We start from the raw sequence: 25,924 nt of genomic DNA, 5'->3' as shown, positions 1-25,924 counted from the left end.
TACCAGTTCCTTTACCTATTGTTGTTGCATGCTAAAAACAGGTCAAATTATCAGTGTATAAATCTAGATGTAATTGTTTTACATGGTAAAATATAACTTGACGAAGAAGATAACGTTAATTTTCTATTCACTTGTTCAAAGATATTAAGTGGCATTGATATTGGCTTTTTTTTTTCTCTCTTTGCTGCTGGTGACGGCTTGGTCAGCGGAAGAAAGCAATTGCATGAGAGCATATATAGAATGCAAACCATGAAAGGCATTTTGTCAAATTTTCACTTTCTTTTGTTCGACTATTGAATATTTTAAAAGCAATTATTCGCTGTACTCCTCGGTTTCAACATATATGATTGTCTATTTTTTATTTATTTTTATGCTAATAATTCTTTTATTTTACTCTTTCCGTCCCGTAAAGATAAAAAATAGTGTTACTTAACTATAAAATTATTAAAATATCCTTATATCAATATTGATTGATTTATAATTTCAATTTATACTCTTTATACATCTAAAATTCTATTGGCTAGTATTTATATAATGGCTTTGTGTTGTGTGAATCACTAATTTATTATAATTTACTTCAAAAAATTAAAAGGACAATTTAGGAAAATTATCCCAAATTTCCTATAATTAACTACTTTTTTTATAATAATAATTAACTACTTTCTTAATTCTTGTGAAATAACTACTTTTTCTATCTTTATGAACGGTCCGTAATATTTGGCACGTTGAGAATTTTTTGGAACCATAATACTTGTCAAATTAAAATATCAGAAAATGCATTAATTGCTATTTTTTAAACCTTTTCCTATTAATATATTTAAAGAACCAATACAATAACATAATAAAAAAATAAATCAATCATAAATGTTAACTAGATAGACTAAATTTAGTAAAAGTGTATAAGTTGAAACATATTAATCGTTTTTTAGTTTTTGTGTTAAAGTCAGATACGACATGTATTGTAGATGGGAGAGGAATAAGTTTTAAATATAATCTTGGAGATGTTTAATAAGATAATGTGATTGAATGATTTTACATAATTTGATTAACTATTTTTCTATTTTTGACCAAATTAAAATGTTGACTATAACATGTTTTTTTTTTTTTTTGAAATGTTGACTATAAACATGTTAGTAAATGTTAATTAATCTTTAGTTGCAGCATCCAAGAAATTCCCCAAACACTATTTTTCTATTCATTGACGAAGGAACGCCGATAGAGTTGGTGAGCTTACCAGTAAACTTTCTGACAAGATGTTCTTGGTAGGTAAGAATGTGAATCTCCCATATTAAATAAACAGCCGAAGCTGCAGTTTTCAGAGCTGAATTAAGGTGCAAGACACGATGAATCCACAATCTGTTCAACACATTTCAGAATGCTTCGTAAAACCTCAACCAATGCCTCACGAAGCAAATCAGCCTTTCTATTTGACACAATGGGATCTTGCTATGCTCTCTGTTCATTACATCCAAAAGGGTCTTCTCTTTTCAAAACCATCTCCAAATGCCTTCAATATCACAAATTTCTTGGACAAACTTAAACACTCCCTTGCTCAAACACTAATCTATTTCTACCCGCTCGCCGGCCGCCTTGTGACGACCAAAGGTGATGATCCTGCTTCGTATGCTGTCTATGTGGACTGTACTAACAGCCCCGGAGCAAGATTTGTTCATGCTTCCGTAGAAATGACATTGTCAGATGTTCTTTCACCTACGTACGTTCCATCAATTGTCCAATCTTTCTTTGACCATGATCGAGCTCTTAATCATGATGGTCATTTCAAATCTTTGTTAACAATTCAAGTAACTGACCTAATTGACGGCGTCTTTATCGGGTGTTCCTTAAATCATGCTATTGGCGATGGATCTTCTTTCTGGCAATTCTTGAATTCATTTTCCGAAATATTTCGGGCAGCTGAAGGAGACGACGTGAAAATCTCACGTCCCCCGGTTCTGAAGCGGTGGTTTCCTGACGGATATGGTCCAGTCATTAATCTTCCGTTTACCAATCCCGAACAGTTCTTACTCCATTACGAATCACCTCTGCTAAAAGAGAGAATGTTTCATTTTTCATCAGCGTCTATTGCTAAACTCAAAGCAAAAGCTAATTCAGAGCACAACACCAATAAGATCTCCTCTTTTCAATCTTTATCTGCACTTATGTGGAGGTGTATAACTCGTACTCGTAATCTACCACACGATCAAATAACAAGCTGCAGAGTAGCTTGTAATAACCGGTCAAGATTAAACCCGCCATTACCGGAAAACTACTTTGGGAACTGCATATATCCACTTAGAGCTTTCACGATAGCTGGTGAGCTATTAGAGAACAATCTTGGATGGGCGGCGTGGAAAGTGCATGAAGCGGTGGTAAATCACACCGATGAGGCGACCCGCAAGAATGTTGAATCTTGGATGAAATCTCCGACTATATACAAGATTCCGCAGTTGTTTGACTCATTTAGTGTGATGATGGGAAGCTCACCGAGGTTCAATAAGTATGGTAGTGAGTTTGGATTGGGGAAAGCTTTGGCACTTCGCAGTGGCTATGCACATAAGTTTAGTGGGAAAGTTTCGGCTTATCCAGGGCGTGAAGGTGGGGGGAGTATGGATTTGGAGATTTGCATGCCTCCTGATTTAATGGATGCTCTTGAATCTGATCCAGAATTCATGGATGCTCTTTGATCACAGTTTTGGAGTTTTCTATAAATTATTATCGGCTTTAAGACTTGTTTAAGCAGTTTTTAATTGATCAATAAATTTAAGAGTTCTTCTGACTCTAACTGTACTTTTAGTTTCGGGATTATTTGAATCAATGAAGTTTAAATGTTTATTTTTAGAGCAATCTTATCCAATAGTTATACAATACTGTAAGTAATTGTGCCATAATTTGAAAAATGTTTTCACTTTTCACCCATTTTATAGATGGGCCGTAAGACAGAAAGAGCCGCGTCAAACTGACGAGGAGAATGGGTAAGCTTTCTTGATCAATGAACGGTGTAACTATCCCAACAGATTCGAACTATCCAAAACACTAATGTGAGTGTGTTATACAAATTCAAAAGTCAAAATGTCATTCAAATTAATTGGGCTTTTCAATAATTAACAAAAATATTATTAAATTCAGAAGTATTAAAAAATCAATATAGTAATTTTTTTTTTACTTTATTTATAAAAGAGGTTTGTTTTTCAAGCTGTATTCAAGATAAAACTCGAGTACAGTGGACCCTCTAATAGTTAATATTTTATAAATTAATAATTCTAATAATTAATAGAAAATTGAGAGAACCAACTTCGTTCCACGTCGGATAATTAATAATTATATTATTTAATAATTAATAAAATTTAAAATATATTCAACATGAATATTAATTATTAGAGAGATTTTTTTAAAGAAATATATAACAATTGATGATTTATTTGAGGCAATACTAACCTTAATTCATAAAGCGAAAGTTAAAATACCATCAAATTATGACTTTCTTATTCTTTTAAGAAATTTTAAAAGAAGTTATTAGATAAATAAATTAAAGTAAGTAAAGTATCTCTAATATAAAAAATATTAAAAATTATTTTACTTTATGAATATAACTTCTTAATAATTATTTTTTAGTTTGATATCAATTGATATTTTTTTAATTGAATTTAAAATTATTTCTTTTAAATTGAGTAATTGTAAAGTGTATTTAGTTAGTTGTTTTATAATATAATATTAATATTATGTCTATTAATGTAGATGTTTTAAAATATTTTTTATAATTTTTTTATACAAATTCAATAAATTAATAATTCTAATAATTAATAAATTTTTGATCCACCATGTGTATTAATTATCAGAGGATCGACTGTAACTATCAAAATCAAATTGAATATAAAAAGTTCGTCCTTTCAAGATTAACTCAAAATAAAACTCAAGTAGCTAAAGTTCGAGATCGACTCTTGAGTCGATCTCAAGTTACTCTAGTAGTTCAACGCCTTTAAACACCCACATCAACAGGGGCGGAACAAGTGGCGACTGCTCTGTAAATTTTTCAAAATAAATAAATCGTACTTCTTCTTTTAAAAAAAAATATAGTTATCAAATTTATATTTTTATATAATTATCCTCTCTAATTTCTTGTTAACATCTTATAAAATATATAATTTTTATAAATTCTTGGCAAACATGTTAATTATTTAGTTGAGTATATATATGTATTATAGTTTGATATGTTATTTTTTATATATATTTGTATTATGATGTAGTCATATTTTCTATGATAAATTGTTTTTTGCTCCCCATTTTAAATTTTTTAGTTTTGCCCGTGTGCATTAAGAGTATGTTGTTAAATATGGAACTAGTTTTTTTTTTGTAGTCCATTCGGTTTTCAGAGTTTCGCCCTGACTAATTCGAATTGGACCTGTGTTGCGCACCTGACATGGTAGGTGAGTCTGCCAGAGGGAATTTCCTGCATTCACTAGACTCGAATCCGAGACCTTACTTAAGCGATAACAAACTGCTTACCACTTGAACCAATTCCCATGGTTTGGAACTGGTTATTATCTCCTTTATTTTTTGAATTCTTTTTTTAATAAAACAATTGAATATTCTATACAAGCATTTTATATGAATAATGAAACAGCAAACTTTGTTTTTATTGCTAGCTAGCAAATTAGCAATCGACTACCCAAAAAAAGATAAGATTTGAACTTACATAGAAAGTTGTGATATCAGAGCTAATTAGCAACTCATCGTCTAGCTCTCTTCTAATAACAACTCATCGACTAGCTTTTGTCAATTACCCCTTCAAGAAATGAATCCAGCAACCGTTGATTTCATATCAGAATGCTTCGTGAAGCCACCGCACCTGCCGGAAGAAGCTAATGAACCTTATTATTTAGCGGCATGGGATCTTGCTATGCTTTCTACTAACTGCATCCAAAAGGGCCTTCTCTTTGCCAAACCATCGGAACAACATTTCAAGATTACCGATTTCTTAGACAAGCTCAAACACTCCCTTTCTCTCACACTTTTCCATTTCTACCCTTTGATCGGCCGTCTTACTACTTCAAAGACTGAAGACCCGGCCGAATATATTGTCTACGTGGAATGTAATAACAGCCCGGGAGCAAGATTTGTTCATGCTTCTATTAACATGACAATATCAGATGTTCTTACACCGAATTATGTACCATTGGTGGTTCAATCTTTCTTTGATCATGATCGAGCTCTTAACCATGACGGTCATTTCAGATCGTTGCTAACAATTCAAGTGACGGATCTAGTTGATGGTGTTTTTATCGGGTGTTCTATGAATCATGTTATGGGCGACGGGTCTTCTTTCTGGCAATTCTTGAATTCATTTTCTGAAGTTTTTCAAGCTGAAGGAAAAAACATTACAATCTCACGCCCCCCGGTACTCAAGCGGTGGTTTCCTGACGGCTATGGTCCAATTGTTAATCTTCCATTTACGGATCACCAACAGTTCCTGAGCCATTATGAACCACCTCTGCTTAAGGAAAGAATGTTCCATTTCTCTTCTGAATCGATTGCCAAACTCAAAGCAAAAGCAAATACGAATATCACTAGCAAGATTTCCTCCTTCCAGGCTCTGTCTGCGTTTATATGGAGGTGCATTACCCGCGCCCGTGATCTTCCCCGTGATCAAATCACCAATTGCAGACTGGCTTGCAATGACAGGTCAAGACTAAATCCGCCTTTACCAGAAAATTACTTCGGGAACTGCATATATGCTCTCGCAGCTTCAGCAACAGCCGGTGAATTGCTGGATAACGATCTCGGATGGGCAGCAGGGAAGGTGAACCAGGCAGTGGCTGGTCACACCAATGAAAAACTCCGCGAGCTACTTGAATGTTGGCTGAAATATCCAAAAATATACCGGATTAGGGAAGTTAATGATCCTTACAGTGTGATGATGGGGAGCTCGCCGAGATTTAATAAGTATGGAAATGAGTTCGGATTGGGAAAAGCTTTGGCACTTCGTAGCGGGTATGCGCATAAGTTTAGTGGGAAAGTATCGGGTTATCCAGGGCGTGAAGGTGGTGGAAATGTGGACTTAGAGGTGTGTCTTCCTCCCGAAATAATGAGTGCACTTGAATCTGATCAAGAATTTTGGGTTGCTGTTTCTTAATTTGTTTCCTCAGCAGCATTACTTCCACTTCTGCTCTAGGCAGTCATTATATTCTTAACATGATTATGAGAGTAGCAAAATAATGCCATGTTTGTTGGGTTAATGACCATTAAATTACTAATTTGTTAATTATTTCTGAAATTAGGCCCATAAAAATATAAATTCCCATTTTATGCATTATGGACCGCGGAACAGTTCTGCGGTTTGTGCAAACCGCGGAACAGTTCCGCGGTCTGGTCTACGTGGCTCCTCGCTGGCCAGTCAGGGAGGAGCCACATAGACAAAAGCAAACCGCGTAACACTTAAAAAATATAATTTTAACTACATTTTAATATTTTCACTAATTTCTACATTAAATATAAATTCAAATTTTTTACATTAAATGTAAATTCCAAATCTATTTATATAATATAAATCATAAATTTTAATATTTTCACTAATTTCAACCTAATTTAAAAATATTTTAAAAATTTCATATATTCGATTTTCTAATTTTAATATACTCTATTCATTTTTATAAATTTTATACACATTATTCTAATTTCATTTACACATTAATCTAATTTATTTTATAATACATATTTTTTAAAATTTTGAACTAAATCACCAACGCAAAGCGGCCTTTCATTCCCTTGTTTCGTCGTAACTATAATATTAACTAACTACATTTCAAACATTATTTTAATCTAATTACATTTACACATTAATCTAATTACATTTACACATTAATCTAATTTATTTTATAATACATATTTTTTAGAATTTTTAACTAAATATAACTATAATATTAACTAACTACATTTGAAATATTATTTTAATCTAAATAAACATCATTTTAATCTAACTATATTCAATAATTAAAAATTAATATATCTATAAATTTTAAAGACTCACCCGATAATTCCGCGCCAAAAAATAATATTCCGCGCCAAAAAATAATATCCGCCACGAAAAATAATATCCCTTTCCGAAAATAGACTCCGTAAAATTTTTTTCACAATAAATTAATATCTCGAAAAAAACTTCAAAATTTATCTCTCTAAAACTCCCTAACTCCCTAACTCTCTCTAACCTCTCTCTAAATTTTCTTCACATTTTTTTTTTATGTTGTTGTGTGAATAAGGGGGAATGATTTCCCCCTTATATAGTGGTGTAGACCGTGGAAATTTTTCGCGGTCTACAACCACTCGGTCAGAGGGAATTTATTCCCTCTGACAGGGAATAAATTCCCTCTGTAAATCGCGGAAGAGTTCCGCGGTTTACAGTGACGTGTCACTGTAAACCGCGTAACTCTTCCGCGGTTTACAGTGACGTGGCTCCACCTGCGTCCAGGTGGAGCCACGTGTGCAGACCGCGGAACACTTCCGCGGTTTACACCAAACCGCTTAAGTGTTCCGCGGTCTGTATGGTATAAATGGGGAAAAATAATTAATCTGGAGCTAATTTAATTTTTTTTTAATTTTATAAATAAAAACGTCATTAACCCATGTTTGTTAAAAGGCCAACCCATCTCAATGTTTTTGTACTTTTAAAATTTAATTTATCCCGACTCTTTTTTAAAGAATTATCTTTATTTTATTTATATGTTTAAAAGAAATTGCTAAGATTGTGCATTATTTTTTAGACTTGAGAAGATTGTGCATTATTTGTGCTAAAATTTACTCTCTCCATTTTTTTTAATTGTCATTTTTGTATAAATTGCTAAGATTAAGAAAGTGGCTCTTTTGTTTTAAATTACAAGCATACAAACTACTACTAGTTTAACTTTATTTATGAACTCCACTACTAAAAAATTTAATATTAAAAATAAATTTTTTAATTATACTATTGGATGATTTTATTTTGAAAATTAAATTAACATTTAATGAAGTTATCTAATAAGAAGATTAAACTTGAATAATTATTATAAAAGTCACAAACAAATCCTAAAGTGACAACTATTAATGGATAAATTTATTAGTCTAAAGTGACAACTAAAAAAATGGAGGGAATATATAAAACGCGCATAAAAATCGAAATTTATTGAATAAAAACCTTTTAAAATGTTATATAAATAAGTGAGCCTTTTTTGTCATTCAAACAAATTATTGACCTTTTATAATATACTCCCTCCGTCCCACTTAAGAAGGAACGTATCACTTTTACATATAAATTAAGAAAATATTAATTACTCTTGTTTTTTTTATTTTACCCCTATTAATTATTGTCTTATAGTTTGTGTGTAGAGTATTAGCTTTAATTATAGAAAGAGAAAATAAGAGTATAAGAGAGAATTTTTTGTAAAATGACACAAAAACCATGATTTAGCCTTCTTATGTGAGACAAAAAAATTTGATATATGTCCCTTTTTAAACGAGACGGAGGGAGCATATATAAGGTGACATAAAATTATACTCCATCAGTCACAAAATAATAGTTCTATTCTAAAAATACACATATTAAGAAATGTAGTTAATATAATTAAATATTATAATTTTCTAATTATATCCCTCATTAATTATTAATACATGAGATTTTATAAAACCACTAAAAGTATTAAATGATGATAGATAAATACAAAAATATATTAATAATTATCAAAATCAATAAATTGTAGCTATTTCTAATGTTTAAAAAAATCAACAAATGCATTTTCTAAGTACTTCATTTAATGAAAATGAGTTTTCAACAATATTTAAATTAAAACAGTGTAATAAATAAGGATAATGTGGGAATAATAGTAAATGAAAAGGTAAAGTGGATTATTATTTTAAAACGGATGAATATGTCAAATGAGACTATTATTTTGAGACAGAAAAAGTATTCTCTAACGGCGACTAAATAATATACTCACGACATTCATTCATCAAATGATCTTTAAATAGAAAATAAATAATATATAAACTTATTAAATACTTCATCTGTCACAAAATAATTATTCACTTTCTCTATTTTTATCTCAAATACTTGTCAATTTGTAATAAATCATAATCTTTTAAAATTAGGTTTCTATATTGCCCTTATTTAAATTCACTATTTATCGCTATTATCTAAAATATCAAATTACTCATCGTATTAATAGGAATACAATAAAAAATAAAAATAAATTATAAAATTTAATTTTTTTAAAATGTATGAAAATAACAAAGTGAATAATTATTTTAGAATGGGGGCTGTAACAAAAAAAAAACATAAACATATAAATTAAAAGCATAAAAATATTTTTATAAATTAAGAGCATCTCCAATACCATGCTATTTTTATAATAAATTATGCATGAAAATAATAATAAAATACTATATCTAGCATGGTAGTTTAATTTTATCTAATGCAAAATGTTATAATGAAATGTAATAGTAATTGTTTACTAATTATCTATTAATTTTTTATTTAATAAATTTTTTCAATGATATGTTTTGGAAATATTTTAATATAATTTTTTATTTAATATAATGATGAGCTCTTTTAATAAAATATTGTTGCATAATTGATATATTATATAAAATGAATGTATTTATAAATTGTGTTATCATGTTGGCGTATGGTCTGTTCTCCAAAAAATAATCGATCGAGATCGTAAAAATAAAAAGAAAAAATAAAAAATATATTAAAATAATAAATGCAAAAAAAATATATGAATAGTAATAAAATTATAATTGATTGTAATATGTTATTGGATGTCAAAATTTAATATATGTTGTAGTTACTAATTAATTTAGTAGTACTATGTTAGATGTAAATATAGTTTGAGTAGATGTAATTTAAAATTTATTTAAAACTGCATTGAAATAAAATATGTATTTTATTATCAGAAATTATTTTTGCAAAAAAATAAATTTTGTAGTTATATTTAAAATTACCTCATATTTTTATAAAATGATATGTGTGTCATGTAATATTTCCTAGTTTGGAGGCCCATTTGTTTCGACGTAAAATTGGGCCTGGGTATACTGTTCTTCAAAGAATATTAAGAAATTACACTATCTATAAGAAAAGTACACAATATTTACAAATTTATTATGTTTAAGTTTTAATTTATAAAAGTACAAAATATATGTTATATTTACAAATATACGACTATTTTAGTTTTACTTTTCTCTCTTTATTTATTTCATCATTTCCTAATCCCATCAAATCCTAATTTATTTTTCTTTTTCTGTTTTTATTTACCCACCACCACCATCAATTATTTTTTTTTCTTCCACACAAACCCTCCATCCCGCCACCTCTTGTAGCCATCAATCCTTGCTTTGCCGCCGCTGTTTCCCTCCTCCTTCACAACCGCCCTGCTCACCAATCTTCCATGCCATGCCACCATCTTCCATACGCCGCCGCTCCCCTTCTTCCCGCTCGCACACCATGCCGCTCCCACTTTCCTGTTCACACACCTCCTCCACAAACCCGCCGCCTCTCGTGCATCTTTCACACCACCGTTGCTCGCCGGTTTCCTCATTGCCACCGTTTGTGAAATGTCATATCTAAATTTTCAGATTTAAAAATTCAGATTTTATTTATTTGAATATATATGTATTATATATTATATGTAAATAGTATATTTACAAAATATAATTGGTAGATTTTTTTTTGTTAAATGTATATACGATTTATATATTACTTATATTTTGGTATTTACATATTTGATTTGTAAATTTATCATTCCATTTTACAGTGTTAAATTTTGTTGAATAAATATGTATATTAATAGTATATTAATAGTTTATTAACTGTATATACATGGTATGTTATATGTAATTCTGCACTTTATATATAATTTTTTGTCTGAATGGTAAAAACATGAGGTGGTGTAAGTTTTTAGAAAAAGAAAATTAGATATGTAATTTAAAACAAATTATTTCAAGAGAAAAAGAGTTATATATATATATATTATATATTTAAATAATTTTAATATACTTTTATAAATAAGTTTATATAGGGAGTATGTTTGTAAAAAGTGAACTTTCATATCGTTATTTTTTAAATATTTTATGTGTTCTTGGTTATTTATGTAAAAATGTCATTATATATTTCTCCATATTGGACATTTCATACTCTTGTTCCCAATTTGGGAAACATCAATTTTTAATCCACTTGTCGTCTTAAGATTCCTCAATGATCAAAATTGTTTAAAAGATTTCACAAATTGCCATATTTCAGCCGCCAGCTAAATATGTGTCTAATATTCTATTCAGGAGGAGAAATAATGATAAATTCCTTATAAACAAAACCAACTTTTCATACTACCTCGCGGTAGACAATCCACATGGCTCACTTGTAAGTCAACAGCTGGAGCAGTCTTACTTTCATTCAAGCCACTGACGGTTACTTTAGCAGTTTCTTACTCTCTAATCAACTCAATCACGACCTAGCCTGCGCCAACATTTTAGAACATCATCAAGCCAATAGATTATTGCCATGTCAGCATTGCACTAAAATTGTCCACATGGACGACATATAAATTGTTAGAAAAACAGAAAACGTACACACTAGTAACACGGTAGTAACTTGGAAGCTTCAGAAGCACGCATCTTTTTGCCTATATACAAACCCCTACTTAAACCCTTTTCACATTTGGCTGCTCTGTTTTTCTATACTCACTCAACTGAGTGAGAGTGATCGACGAAAACGATGTCGTTTCTGCCGCCAGGTTGCCGATTCTACCCTTCCGATGAACAAATCTTGTGCTACTATCTCAGAACCAAGAACCGCACAAACACCGGTGATGAGAGGAGTAACGGCTATGATTTAATCAAGGAGCTCGATTTGTACGACTACGAGCCGTTTGATTTGCCAGGAGATGCTTGCTATGCGTATGGATATAAAGGGAGGAAAAGACACTGGTTTTGTTATACAAAAATTAGGGTTTTGAAGGAGAGAGGGAGAATTAGGAAGGGTAAAGGAGGATATTGGAGGATTAGCGGTAAGGTTAGAGATACAGTGGACCCAGTTGGAAAGGCTGTCATTGGTACTAGGTCTAAATTCGTATTTTATTTGGGTGATTCTGTTAAAAATTCAACTAAAACTGATTGGGTTTTATATGAATATGCCCTAATGCATCATGCTAAGGTATTTACTATTTTCCCCAATTTTGCGCTTCTGTTTTTTTAATTTACATTTTATTTTCAATTAGGGTTTTGATTTTTTTTTCCTGATGTTAGGCCTCTTATGTCCTTTGTCGGATATTTGTCAAATCTCGTGGTGGAAATAATGTTTCAGAGAATGTATTAAGTTGTTCTGCTGAAGAAAGTGGTTCTGCTGTGCGTCATATCGGAATTCAGCACAATGAACTTCTTACACCTGATATTGTTGAAGCTAAAGTGCATCATCATCTTGTAAATTTGGTTGATAGTACTAATGATTTGTCTAGATGTCCTGTCAAATTCAGTACTAAATTGGATGATCATGTCACTAGAGGATCCAATTGTCAGTCTCCTTACGACATCCAACTCAAATTTGATTCGAATAAGCTGGTACGTTTTTTTGAAATTTCCCCTGTTATTAAGTATGTACTGCATTAATAAATTTTGTGCTTCTTTACCGTATTTGTGTTGCGTACCCTTTTCTTGCTGTTAAAGAGCTTTTCTTTGTTCATGTGCTGCATTTGTCATGTACACATTATCAGTGAAGATATCTTAATTGTTCGTGTTTGTATATAAGCATGTTCTGTTCACAGACTTTTCCTGATGTATTTTACAAATGAATGCATCTCAATTTTGTCTTTTTTATCCTTTTGCATATCTAACTGTGTTAAATTTCCCGACTTTTTGATTTTATATCTTTAGTTCCCAGTTCTACCTTGTGTCATCCATTTTATAGTGAATGGCATTCTCATATAATCCATGACTTCCATCTAATCAATGCTGCATATATTTAGTGGCTTAGCACATATTGGATTATTTATCTTCTATGTTCATACCATAAAATAAAAGTATTGACATGTTTGGTATCACTCAATGCTTCTTTTTGTGGCTGCTTGGTATGCAGGTTAGGACATCTGGACTTCCTGTTAGCGACACACTTAAAGACGCTGAAACTTCTCAACAATTGGCATCCATTCTAGAGGGAGATTTCATAGAGCTGGATGATCTTCTGGATTGATTCTTCAAAGAGATTACTTTAGGGAAACATGTGCAGATTAAGCCTAATGGATTAAAATATTGTTGATTAAGACTAATGGATTAAAGTATTGCTGATTGAGCCTAATGGATTAAAGTATTGCTTGAAACAATTGATTTATGAAGATTAGGAAGTTATTTGAGTTAAATACTCGTCTACAAGGAGTTAAAAAATCATAAAAGGAATTTGATATTCTGGCTAGAAGAAGAGATTTTTGTTTGAGGAATCTGATATATAACACTTAGGAAATTAGCTGAAGATATTAAAGTCTTGTGGGACGAAGAAAATTGGAATGAAGAACTTATTATGTTAGTTGTTGACATTGAAGGATATGTCGTACCAGAAGTGTTTCTTCAGTTGAGGTAATTAATGGCAAATGTTTATTGTAGTTTTATGTTTAAATTTATGCTATGAAACATCTAGCAATATGTCTTGTAATTTTTGTGCAGATTCCCATTTGCCCATTAATAGGCATTTTTCCTTCCCGTGGAATCTGAACAAGATTGATATGTCGGATGATGGTAAATTCAAATTTGAAAACAATTGTGTCTGAGTAGCAGCCAGCTACTTCACCTGGTTTCATTATCTTGCCGTTCCGCCAATAATGGTGGCGTCTTTTTATATATATAATGGACAGAAACATTGTTTCTCTGAGCTCTCTGGAACTCTCTTGACTTAGAGAAGTTATTATTATTGAGCCTGGCATTTAATTAGCTTATGAGTTATCTTGTTGCAGCCTTAGATAACAGTATCATGAAGAGTGTGCGCACCAAATAATTTCTTATGCAATTGCCATGCTGAATTACTCGGTTTTTGTTCTCGACTTCCTCAACCCTTCTGCTTTTAAATATCAGATGACATGATGGTAAACTTTTGCATGTAAATGAGTTAGGTGCATACCAAATTTCAATCACTGTGATGATAATTTTGCTTTTCCATGTGTTAGACTATGCTAGTACCTATATTATGTAGTATGATTTTGTTGTGAGAGTTAATTTTGCATTTTAATTCATTTCTGTTTGGAAATTTTTTCTACCACTCTGAATGTAATTAATTAGTTGCTCTGCTTTCACTGGATTTCAAAAGATGCTCTTAAAAATTTAAATCACTGTTACTTTCTTTAATGTTTAACTTTTTACATAGGAAATGATACGAAAGGAAGAGAATTTTGAGTATTTCTACATATTTTTATAGTGCTTTTTTTTTATATTTCAGATCTTGAGTTTGATTAAAATTTTCACCTAACCTTGTGTAGACTGTAGGGTACTTTATATTTCTTCACTTTGATAATAGAGCATTATTCGTATTCATTCTATATTAACCATCTCTTTCTTAATGTTCATGGGCTCTGTAGGACAGGCAATTTTTGCTTATCATTCAGTTGTCTTTTCCTTTTCCAAGTGCTAATGTTTGTGCCACTGTCATTATAAGATAAAATCCAATATAACTATTAGGTTAATTGGTCAGTGCCTTCGGGGTAAGATAGAATGATAGAGTATGCATTACTTTGTTATGGATTTCCCTTTTCATGCACGAAATGTGTGACACGCGAATTAAGTATGGTGGATAATTGAGTTTGAAACTCAGGTATGGTGATGATTCGTGAACTAAAGTGGATTTTAGGAAATAAATATTATGTTTTTTTGGTGCTTTCTGCCCAAATTTAAGATGGTTTAAACTCGGTGTATTTGTTTTATGGGCAAGCCTCATGCGCAGATTTTATGCTATTTTTTTCCACAGCACAGCTGATAAAATGTATAAATGATACGTGATTGGCATCTTTTCTTTTTTTCTTATAATTGTTGCGTTTGCGTCCAATGATCCGCATCAATATGCGGTGTGAACTAACTGCATCAACACCTCTATTCATGATGCTGCTGAAAGTGGGTCGTATCAATCTTTATGTGTTGCGCAAAATCTATGTTTCAGGGCATGAATTTTACCTCAAATAATTTTGACAAAATGCATGTTTAGGTTTATGTATTTCTTCACTTTTTGATATTGAATTTCTACACTTTTATTTGTAAATTTTTATAGTTTTAATTATATTGACATTAGGTTCTTTCATCATGGAAATAAAATGTGAGATTCACACGGCGGAATTAAATTTTTTATTTTATTTTTATTTTAGAATTTTGTCCGTGTGTTTTTACTTTTGTTGCTACTAAGCTCATAGTTTTTTTTGGTCTGAATTTGACACCATTAATATTTTTTGTGATAGATTGATAGTATAAAATTAAAGTGCAAGGATTTAATGTTGATAAATAAAAGTGGAGTTTTCCAATGCCAAAAATAGAACAAATACATATTCAAAAGTGCGTTATGCCAATAAATTTGCTTCAACTCATACCCACCTTTCTTTAAAGCTATAATGAAACACACTAACATAAGAGTTATTTGCCCAGTTGCCACCAATTTGGCCCCTCACTTGCTGCCTATACTTTTCCATATAAAATTAACATCTATCCGTTGGCCTTGATAATTGTAAGCATATTCTTTGAACCGAAAGTCAAATTAGTGACACATTTTATTTTCTATCATTAGAGTCCTGTCTCGACCGTGTTCATGGGTTGGATGACTACATGTGATTGAACCCGCATATAAACAGCCATATGGGCATACAATATTTGACATTTCTTTCTATTGGTTATGTTAGTTTTATCCCTTGCCAAAGCATGAGATAAAAGTTCACTTGAGTGGGAGAATAATAAATCTAAAGTCTTATCTTTGGTTTGATTAGTATTCAAAACATTTTGAATTGTGGGATTACGTAATTATTTATTTATATAAGCAAAATACATGTGGATGGATGGATTAGAGTCTAACCTACAAACTCAAAAATTAAAAGCAAACAAAAGATATGGCAAAATAGATCAAATTAGGGGATAGTTAAATTTATATTCATAAATCATCTTGACCGAGGAACTTGGGGCTGTCAAAATAGATCATGACATGCTAACTCAATTTACCAAACATGTAAAATTAGTGAATTTATGTTGAGATTTAACGTATTCATGTAAAAAACATGTTAATATGTTCATGATACAAAATAGATAGACCTTTTCATGGATTGACTCGCAAACTCACCTAATCCGTTTATAGAATTTACTACTTGTAATAATAAAAAAATAAAAAATTTCTAATTTTGTAAAAGATAAAAATAAAACTATCAAATTAATTTAATCTAATATTAATATTTATCATTTGAGGTTAAAAAGTTATATTTTATATATTTTGTACAAGCTAAATAGACCGTATTAGTAGTGTTGTGTTTGTAGCGTTACATGTTTGTCTTTACATGATAACTGTGTCATGTCATATTCTCCGTTTTAAATTCGCACTATAATAGGATTGAAACTTTTGTTATAAATAATTACATGAGTTATGTTCATGTTAATTCTAATTATGTTAACAAAACGAGTCAATACTTCAAGAACATGATCCACAGTTGGCATCATATTATAAGTGATCTCGAGTTCAATTTATATATGATCATATTTATTTATTTAGATATAATATATTTTTAGAGATTTAATTTATTGTTTTTATATGAATATAAAAATAAATTTTCTTTTAATTACATAGCTCATAAAAATTAATTAGAATTTAAATGGGCACTTAAGAAAAAGTAAATAGTTGCTCTTAGACCAATATAAGAAGGATTTAAGAAGGTGGAACTTGGAAGCATACTTGGAAGGGATTTTTGCGTCTTTGAATTCACACCTCTTTTAAACCAAAAGTCAAAAATGCCATTTAGTAATTGTAAGGTAAGCTATGTATACCTAAAAAAGCATAAAAAAATAAAACAAACAAAGAGCACAATACAAGGACTCACACCACTAGCAACAATGTTTCATCCATTTCACCTCAATATACGCCGACACTCTATTCATACAATTTTTACCCTTCTTTTTTAGCTCAATCATTCATATTCACCACCATACTCTCATTTTTCTTTTTCAATTTTTCTGTAATGCAGCCATTAATAGATAGTCAATAAAAAAATAAGGAAAATGTGCGGCCCATGTCTCATATTGGCACTTCATGTATTTCGAATTTTAAAAATAATTCTAACATTTTGAAAAAGTATAAAAAATGACCCTTTCATTAATATTTCCGTCTAACGCCGTATCCATTTCTGTTTAACGGCATCCATTTTTTGTGCTTTTTTTATACTTTTTCACAACGTTAAGGTTATATTTTGAGATTCAAAATATATGAAGTGTCAACAAAAGACACGGAATATTAATGAGGGTCATTTTGCACCTTTTCCCTAAAAAAATTAGGTAGAAAAAAGCAGAGAAATCTAAGTCATCTAAATTGTGTGGGTCCAAGTCATTAGAAGAATGCCACGTGTGTAAAATACTAAAATAGTTGGAGAAAATAATTTTGTTGTCAGTCAGAAACACAAACATATGAAGAAGCCATGTGAATGAAGATGTGCTTTGCGTGAAGAAGATAGCCGGTGGGGCTGCCTCTGCCTGCCTACTTAACTCCGCCGCACCTTAATGCTATTTTCTTTCTCGAGATTTGTCTTTTTTTTAATATCCAACATAAAAATATCTATATTAACTCAAAATTACAAAATGTTAGAACAAAATGATCATCTGATAAAAGTAAAAGTCTATACTATAATCATAATTTAATTGTAAATTGAATTTTCAATTTCAAAAAGTAAATTAAATCATTACTTTGTGGTACAAAATTTAAATTTACAGCTGAAAAACTTAAATCATCATAATTTTTTAAAACTTAACAAAAATCAACTGTCGATATATTTAAACCATCACAAAAATATAGAATGAATCGATAAAATATTATAAAATTGGATTCATTAAAAATTAAAAGGTGATCTCTTAAAACGCTAAGCCTTTGATCGAACATGTAAAACATCACCACGGTAAATTATACTCACACTACCAATAAGTTGTCCTCACACGTAGGGGTGTGCAAAAACCGAATTGAACCGAAAAACCGAACAGAACCGAACCAAAGTTTTAAGATTGGTTCGGTTTTTTGGTTAAAACGGTTTAATTTGGTTTTTGTCAACCTAAAAATTTGATATTCGGTTTTCAATTTGGTTTTAGGTTTTTACAAACCGAACCGACCAAAAAACCGAATAACAAATTATTTTTATTTTTATTTTGAAAAATTTAAAATTTATATGTTTATTTATACTTTTTTAGTATTTATTCTTTAATAATATGTAATATATAAGTTAATAAATTTATTATTAATAGATAAAATATACAAACAACATATATAAAATTATTATTAATCAATGTTTTTTTAATTTTTTATATTAAAAAACTGAAAAAAAAAATTAATTAAAAAATCGGTTTTTAACCGGACCGAACAATTTCGATTTTTGGTCTATTTCGGAACCGATTCGGTTTTTGATTTTAGCCTATTTTCGGTTTCGATTTTTTCGGTTCGGTTCACCGAACCGACCGATGCACAGGCCTACTCACACGAACATCAAGTGCACAATAAACTTAGGTTGTTGATTCAAACCTATACTTTTTTTCTTAATTATTAAAAAGAAATTATACTCACATAAGCATTAGAACATTATCAAACACATCTAACATACATGAAAAATTCATAATAAGAATATTTTATTGAAAGAAATATATAAATTAATGTACAAATGGGTGAAAATAAGTTTCCGGCTAATTTAGAGCTAGAATTTAAGCAAGTGAACGTTGGCCCAGTTGGCAACGTTCACATTGCATTTCTCTGAGGGCGTGGGTTCGACCCACCCCTCAGACAGCCAGTGGGCTGATTAAAAAAATGAATACTAACATCTAACATCTAACGTAGTGTAATTCTATCTCCGACAAAAAAAAAAAAGAGCTAGAATTTAAGCGGTGAAGGTTTTTGTATTTATTATATTAAATTATTCTCAACCTTTGTCATAACAGTATTTAATTACTAAATTTTGTTTTGTTTTGAGTATTAAGTTTGAGAAAGATTAAAAAAAAAAGTAAAAAATCACAAGACTGAAGAGAGTGGTGGCATATGGTATTGGTAAGCGGCCCAATAGGGTACACATTACACAGCACATCACCTTTTTAAAAAAAAAAATTGGAAGATGAGTTGTTTGTTGTTTGATGCTGATGATTTAGATGTTCTTGCTACTTTCCTTCCTCTTGTCTCTCTTTTTTATTCAAATTTTATCATTAAATTTCCATTTCTTTGTTTAGAAACCGATGCCCATATTTTCATTAATTTATTTTAAGTTTTAACTCTCCTCTTGGGTTATTTCGTAAATTAACTCCTCTTTTTTAATCTCACATTGTATTCTCCCATCTCATATCTTCATTCATCTTCCCTTCAAAGCCTACCTCCTTCTCTCTCTACTTTCTCTCTCTACCCCTTTCTGCCTCTCTCTTTCATTTTCTTTCTCCTCTTCTTTCTTTTCTCGAGAAAGAGGTCGACAAAATCACCTTCAAAAGGTTTCGTCTTTGTATTGTTTTGATAACCTTTGGTTTTTCAGCTGCAGATTGTTAGATCGGTCTTTGTTTTCTGTTTTTGATCCTCTGGTAAGTTATTTTTATACGATTCTTCAGTTCTTAGCTTGATCGGTTGATGGGTGTGGGTGGTTTTATTGTTTTTTCTCTTTAGAATTTATTGTTCATGTTTTGATTATTTGGTTTCATCTAAAAAGTTTTAAAATTTTATTTATTAGAAAAGAGATGTTTTTGGTTTTGCTTGAATTTTTTTAAAAAAATTCAAAATTTCTTAAGTTTAAGCTGGTTTTTGCTATTCTGATTTTGGAAAAAGTTTCTATTTTTTTGATACCAGTCGATTTTAAATTAGATTTTACTCGTGGGTTTGACGTTTGACCATGAGTTTTAGAAAGATTGAAACTTTCATCTTTCAATCTGATTGTATAATAATGGTAAGAAACAAAGATGATATCTTTAGTCTTTCGTTGGTGGTTCTGGAGTGCTGAAACTATGCTATACAGGATTTGACTTTTTCATTGATGTATGGTGATTTTTGCTAATTAGTTGTCTCCAGTTGCATATTGCTGTTCTACCATGATGTTTGAGATTGTTTTTATGAACTTATTAGCATATATCAGCTGTGTGCTTGCGCTAAAACAGCTTCTGTAGAAGCATTGCTGAATAACGATGCACCATTAACTCTGTTTCTAATGTTCATTGTGTTCCATGAGATGATACTTTGTAGGTTTTTCTATGTTTAACATTAATGCAGAGAATATTGATACTTCTAAAATCCACAAAAGATATTCTATCCCAATTTGTTTTAGAGTGAAGAATCTAGCACATATGAAGTGGTGAGGTAGCTGATAAATTATAATGTAGGTGGCTTTAGGTTCCGTCTCGCCATAAAAAATATTGTGTAGTGCTCATACTCATATCTTGTGCTTACTGAGAATCATGCGTGTGCTCATGTTTCCCTTAAGGTTTATGATATATATTATATGGATTGTGGAGTTTGTCAACAATAACTTCACTATTCAAATTTTATTTCTTGTGCCAGATATTGCAGAATAGGGTTCTTGCTGTTTGCTCTAGAAGCTTCTGCAGTTCTTGCAAATAACTTATAAGGCACACTGATCGCTAGCCCTGATGCAAGGGCGGAGGAGTCTCATCGATTCTTTACCAGAAATCTTGGACTTCGACCATGGATCTTCATCGGGCAATGCCATTATAGATCAGCAAATTTGCTGGAATAACATGCAAAATCCTGCAGAAAATCAATTACCAGAATTTATGCTATCACCTAGTCGCGTTAATAATGCATACATTAGTCCTGTTGATCAAGAGCGACATAATTTGAGCGGCTGGAGTTTGGGTGAACCAAGTTCAAGTGGAGCTCAGAATGACGCAAGTCGTGAAGTGCAGAAATGTGAACACGGGCGGTCTTCTTCTGCGAGTACTAGTGCTATAGCTGGCTCAAGGTTAGAAGGAAGGCGATACGAACCAACCAATATTCTCTCATTGGACAGTATTAATATGGACCCTCAATTTATGCAGAGTTCCAATGCAGTTCCACATAATCTCAACTTGAATGCAGGTTTTGTGGCTCGTGGCAGTGATAATGGTCCAGTCATGGAAAGCTCAAACATGTACAAGTCTGGCAGAACACAAAATGAATGGAATTCTTCTGCTAGTGGTTCGGCTACTTTCTTGCATCCTTCTGGTAGTGGTGGATACATTGCAGAAGAGAATGATAGCAGGCCGGGTACTTCACTGGATGGTCGCCGCCAATCTTGCAAGAGAAAGGCGATTGAGGGACATATTGGACAATCCTCAGCCAGTGAAAATTCAAGTTTCTTTCAGGGCTCAGAGAGTAATGCGTGGGGAGGTGCTCCATCCCGTTATGATGCAGGTAGAAGTTTAAGTATCTCTGCTCCATCTGAGCAGGTGAACCCCAGGCTTGGACTAGGTCTGAGAGGATTAGCTTCTGATAGCATTCCTGACCCAACAGCAGCAGGACGGCCAGAAACATCGCAAAGAAATTTCCGTTTGAGAATAAATCCTTCAAATCAAGAATCTGCTCCCTCTGGTTTATTTTCCACAGGGAGTGCTGTAAGGCGTTCTAGTGTACCATCTTCTCACCGCTCGTCAAGACTTCTTCCTATTGACCATTCTCTAGATTTTAGGTTACCGGGTGTAGATAGTGCAACTTCTCATAGTCAGCCTGTTGTTGTTCCTGTTCCAGCTTTGCCTCAAAATTTGCCATCATTTAGATGGAACGAAGGCTCTAGCTCTAGAACTGCCAGTGCTTCAAGTTCTATGAATTTTCCTGACAGAGAGGAAGCCAGATCAAGAAACATAACAGGAAACATATGGGAACATCCTATGTTTATACCAGCCACTGACTTGAGAAGTTCAGTTAGAAACCCGGCAGGTAGAGGTGTTACTGGTGGAACTCCAAGTATTCCTGGAAATAATATTGCTTCTGCATCTCGGACTGGCTCAGGTTCGGGTGCCCATCCTGCTTCTGCTCCAACTTGGGTTTCTCAAACAACTCCTTCTTCAAGAAATTCTAGGAGATTAGCCGAATTGGTTCGTCGATCACTTTTTCCTGCAAGCGCAGATTCTGGAGGCCAAAGCAGTACACATTCTCTACTGCCTTCAGGCCCTCCTGGTTCCTCTGAAGAAGCAATGCATTCTTCTGGAATTAGTAGTCAAGGGCATCATCGATCATATCCAAGATCAGCATCGTGGGTCGAGCGACATGGTGATAATGTGCTTGGCGTTCCCTATCCATTGCGAACTTTGGCCGCAAACGGTGAAGGAAGAGGCAGGCTTCTTGTATCTGAGGTACGTTCTACAAATCTATTTTTGAGCTATGAATTTTTCTCGTTCAAATCAGAGGAGATTATTATAGTGGCAAATCACATACAGATTCTTTTGGTTTTTGCAAATTAAGCAAGATTTTTGTTAAGCACAATGTAATTTTTTTTACTCTGTTAAATGCAAAGTCACCATAATACTCCCTCTGCCATTTTTTTTTATTGTTTTAGATCTAATCTTATTAGGTTTACTAGAATTATTTAGCACAAAAATACAACAAACTGGATTTGTCATCTTAATAGACAAATTGTAATTATTATAATTAGATGCTTGAGGCTATATAATAAAAAGAATGGTAGTCCACGAGATAAAATAATAGCAATAAATATGTGTAGCAAGAGAATTCTTAAAATTTTCATTTTTACTGACGTTCTGTACGTGTACATCAATTTTATGTAAGTTTGCAAAGTAGAATACATAGCAAAAAAGTATTCCCGTTGAATTCACAATGCTTTTTATTTGTATGTAGCAGATTCGCAATGTCTTGGATCTCATGCGGAGGGGCGAGAGCTTGCGTTTTGAGGTTAGTATTTCTATGTTTTTCATAAATCAGAAGCACATCAAGGTGATACTTGTTAAGGGATGGATGGTTACACACAATCCATCTCCTTGATGCATTATAAGATCTAATACTTGCTCTTTACTTCTAATTTTGAATCAGGATGTCATGATTCTTGACCAATCTGTATTTTTTGGAGTTGCTGATGTGCATGATAGGCATAGGGATATGCGGCTAGATGTTGATAACATGTCATACGAGGTAAAGTAGGAGTTTTCGAGGGCATTCAAATTTCCTTGCTAAATTTTAGGAAATCATTGTGATAACTTGATCTTTTCATTTTGCAGGAGTTGTTAGCATTGGAGGAGCGTATTGGAAATGTTAGTACCGGATTGAGTGAAGAAACTGTATTGAATCGACTAAAACAGCGGAAGTATTCTGTTGCAGTAGGAACTGAAGTGGAAGCGGAACCTTGCTGCGTTTGTCAGGTAATTGTTCTTAACTTATGTGTAAGGTTTTCTTCCCTAAAGATGTGTATTGTTTTGCTTACACGATTGTCGGGTTTGCAGGAGGAATATAAAAACGGAGAAGATGTCGGTACGCTGAATTGCGGGCATGATTTTCATACCGGCTGTATCAAACAGTGGTTGATGCTTAAGAATTGGTGCCCCATTTGTAAAACATCGGGGCTTGCTTCCTAATAAATTTAGGTAACAGGATTATGTTGGGAATTCTAAGAAAAGAAAGGACCGCACTGCACATTTGTTGTTAATTTTGATTGTTGGTGAATCTGATAAGTTTGTCCGTTAGGTACTAACTTATGGCATGACTCACCGGAGGTAGACGACTCATTTTCGGAAGAAGAAACGGCTTCCATTGTGATGCTGCAACAGCTAAAACAACAATTGGAGTCGAGAACTGGTTCTGAACACTTTAGTTTGTTATTGAACAATTTACTTTAATGTCATTATTGGATATTAATTAATTTTGCTTTCTTATAATATTTTTTAATTCACTTTTAAATTTGGAGCTATGCCATTTTGGGGAGCCTAACGGCAGGTCGAGATGGTATTATTCGTTTGACTTTCTTTTCCCCTATAGCTGTAAGCAATTTGAAAGGTTTTAAAATGGGAAAAAGAGAAAATCTGCATTTCAAGGTTAGTATGTTTGTTTTATAGATTCTACAGTGGAAATAAAATTCTAAGACAATTGACAGTTTTACCATTTGTATGCAGTTTAAAAGTATATAATTAAGATTTTAAATGTACAATTCTTTTTTATTTTATCTCTACTTAATGCTATGGATAATTCCTTTTATAGAAGTGATAGTAAATAGTGAATTTTTAATAAGAGAAGATTTTGTTTTTGAAAGCAAAATGATTTCATTCAATTAATTCAGAAGCAGTTACAGTTTTTAAGTGAGAATAAACCCTGATGACTTGAAATGGAACGAGCTTTTTATGTCGACATATGTGTAGCCTGATTTGCAGTCGTTCCGCGATAACAAATTCAATATTACTGAACTATTTTGTTAATTTGAGCTAAAAGATTAGGATTCATAGTCTCCACAATTTCTTCCATCAAAAATTGGACTCAATTATCGACTCTGATTCCCCCTTTAGTTAGCTTAGTGCTTCACGGATTTCGAATTTGACTAGCTCATGTCACTGCCGGTCGTCATTTCTCCACTTCTCCACGCCGTCATTCATTAGCCCGTCACGCTGCCGCTTGTCAAACCCTTCATACTTCCATTTGTCCTAAACTTGCTACTTTTCGGATTTCTCACCATAAAATCAGATTCGAAATAATAATGAAATCGGATTTGAAACTATCAATTATGATGTTTTCCTTTTCATAATTCAAAAATTTGTGAGGTTAATTTGTTGTTGTATGTACAGATCTAGGGTTTATATAACTTGTAATTTAAATTTTGAATCCTAACTCTTGATTATTAATTGTTCTTTATTTGCTGTTTTTTTTGCTGTAATGAAGATGTAGAGAAGGTGATAGTTACAATAGTTTCAAATATTCTTTAAATAATATTCCTATAAAATACGAATTATATACAAAACTAAAGAATTACATACGTATATGATTCGGACTATGTACAAGATTTATACTAACTATATACAAAATCGTACTTTTATATCAAAATTTTATATTTTTGTAAATATTTTTTACAAAATCATATTTTTATAATTTAAAAAAATCTATATTTTTATAAATAATAAATAAATAGTACTTTTGTAGATATTTTTTATTTTCCTAGTATTTATGTAAACACTTCAATTATTGGTGATGTGATTAGTTGTGTCTAAAGGGAGGGTGATGCATATTATATCAACAGTTACAGAAACTTCAAAAACAGAAAGAAATTATATAAATACGTACTTTTAAAAAATATTATATTTAACATTCATTTTTTTTAAAGTACGTAATAGATTTTCACATTTTACAAATCGTATCAGAGATATATTGATAATGTGTTAATATGTACCAAATATGGATCACAAATATATTTTTTTATAGTAAAAGAATACGTAAAATGTGTTTAGTGTTTTTCATTTAGGTAAAATTATATTTTTTTGATTTATTTTTAAATATTAAGTTATCTTTTGGAGTAGTTTTGGTAGTTATTCCTCATTGGATTGACATAATTATGGACCATCCGTCTTTGCCAAGCCTAGATCAGGACAAGGTCGATTGATATGATTATGGGCCATGTGTGTCTTTTCTAGGCCCATCTGAGGGCAAGGTGCCACTGCCACACCGGTTTACTTGAGCAGGTAGAGTAGAAATATTTTCCTAGTCTGCGGTGGCTATTAACTTTGGTTGCCAAATTTGGGAAACATATTGGAATTTGTCGCC

At 31.8% G+C, this 25,924-nt stretch overlaps 4 protein-coding genes across 5 annotated transcripts; all 4 read left to right on the top strand.

Moving 5' to 3' along the window:
- Positions 1-1,187: 1,187 nt before the first annotated feature.
- Positions 1,188-2,838, top strand: LOC126682879 (uncharacterized acetyltransferase At3g50280-like). The gene has a single exon (XM_050378649.2). It carries the CDS (start codon positions 1,344-1,346, stop codon positions 2,682-2,684), a length of 1,341 nt encoding a protein of 446 aa, XP_050234606.1. The 5' UTR covers positions 1,188-1,343; the 3' UTR covers positions 2,685-2,838.
- A 1,820-nt stretch (positions 2,839-4,658) lies between these two features.
- On the top strand, positions 4,659-6,220 carry LOC126682888 (uncharacterized acetyltransferase At3g50280-like). Its single transcript, XM_050378657.2, has one exon. The coding sequence runs from the start codon at positions 4,793-4,795 to the stop codon at positions 6,128-6,130; it is 1,338 nt and encodes a 445-aa protein (XP_050234614.1). The 5' UTR covers positions 4,659-4,792; the 3' UTR covers positions 6,131-6,220.
- A 5,092-nt stretch (positions 6,221-11,312) lies between these two features.
- On the top strand, positions 11,313-14,042 carry LOC126673476 (NAC domain-containing protein 83-like). The gene is made up of 4 exons (XM_050367670.2): positions 11,313-12,172; positions 12,265-12,576; positions 13,091-13,584; positions 13,672-14,042. The coding sequence occupies exons 1-3, from the start codon at positions 11,735-11,737 to the stop codon at positions 13,202-13,204; spliced, it is 864 nt and encodes a 287-aa protein (XP_050223627.1). The 5' UTR covers positions 11,313-11,734; the 3' UTR covers positions 13,205-13,584; positions 13,672-14,042.
- Positions 14,043-19,414: 5,372 nt separating this feature from the next.
- On the top strand, positions 19,415-24,079 carry LOC126654050 (probable E3 ubiquitin-protein ligase RHG1A). 2 transcript variants are annotated; one of them, XM_050348108.2, is made up of 7 exons: positions 19,415-19,767; positions 20,735-22,524; positions 23,030-23,080; positions 23,219-23,317; positions 23,404-23,544; positions 23,626-23,766; positions 23,867-24,079. In XM_050348108.2, exons 2-6 carry the CDS (start codon positions 20,824-20,826, stop codon positions 23,755-23,757), a joined length of 2,124 nt encoding a protein of 707 aa, XP_050204065.1. In that variant the 5' UTR covers positions 19,415-19,767; positions 20,735-20,823; the 3' UTR covers positions 23,758-23,766; positions 23,867-24,079. The 2 variants fall into 2 exon arrangements, with proteins under 2 accessions (XP_050204065.1, XP_050204052.1); XM_050348095.2 differs by having other exon boundaries at positions 23,027-23,080.
- The last annotated feature ends 1,845 nt before the right edge of the window (positions 24,080-25,924 follow it).

The sequence above is a fragment of the Mercurialis annua genome, linkage group LG1-X (assembly GCF_937616625.2).
Source record: "Mercurialis annua linkage group LG1-X, ddMerAnnu1.2, whole genome shotgun sequence".
Classification (NCBI taxonomy): domain Eukaryota; kingdom Viridiplantae; phylum Streptophyta; class Magnoliopsida; order Malpighiales; family Euphorbiaceae; genus Mercurialis; species Mercurialis annua.
The sequence above is the reverse complement of the archived record's forward strand: the minus strand, read 5'-3'. Positions and strand labels throughout refer to the sequence as shown.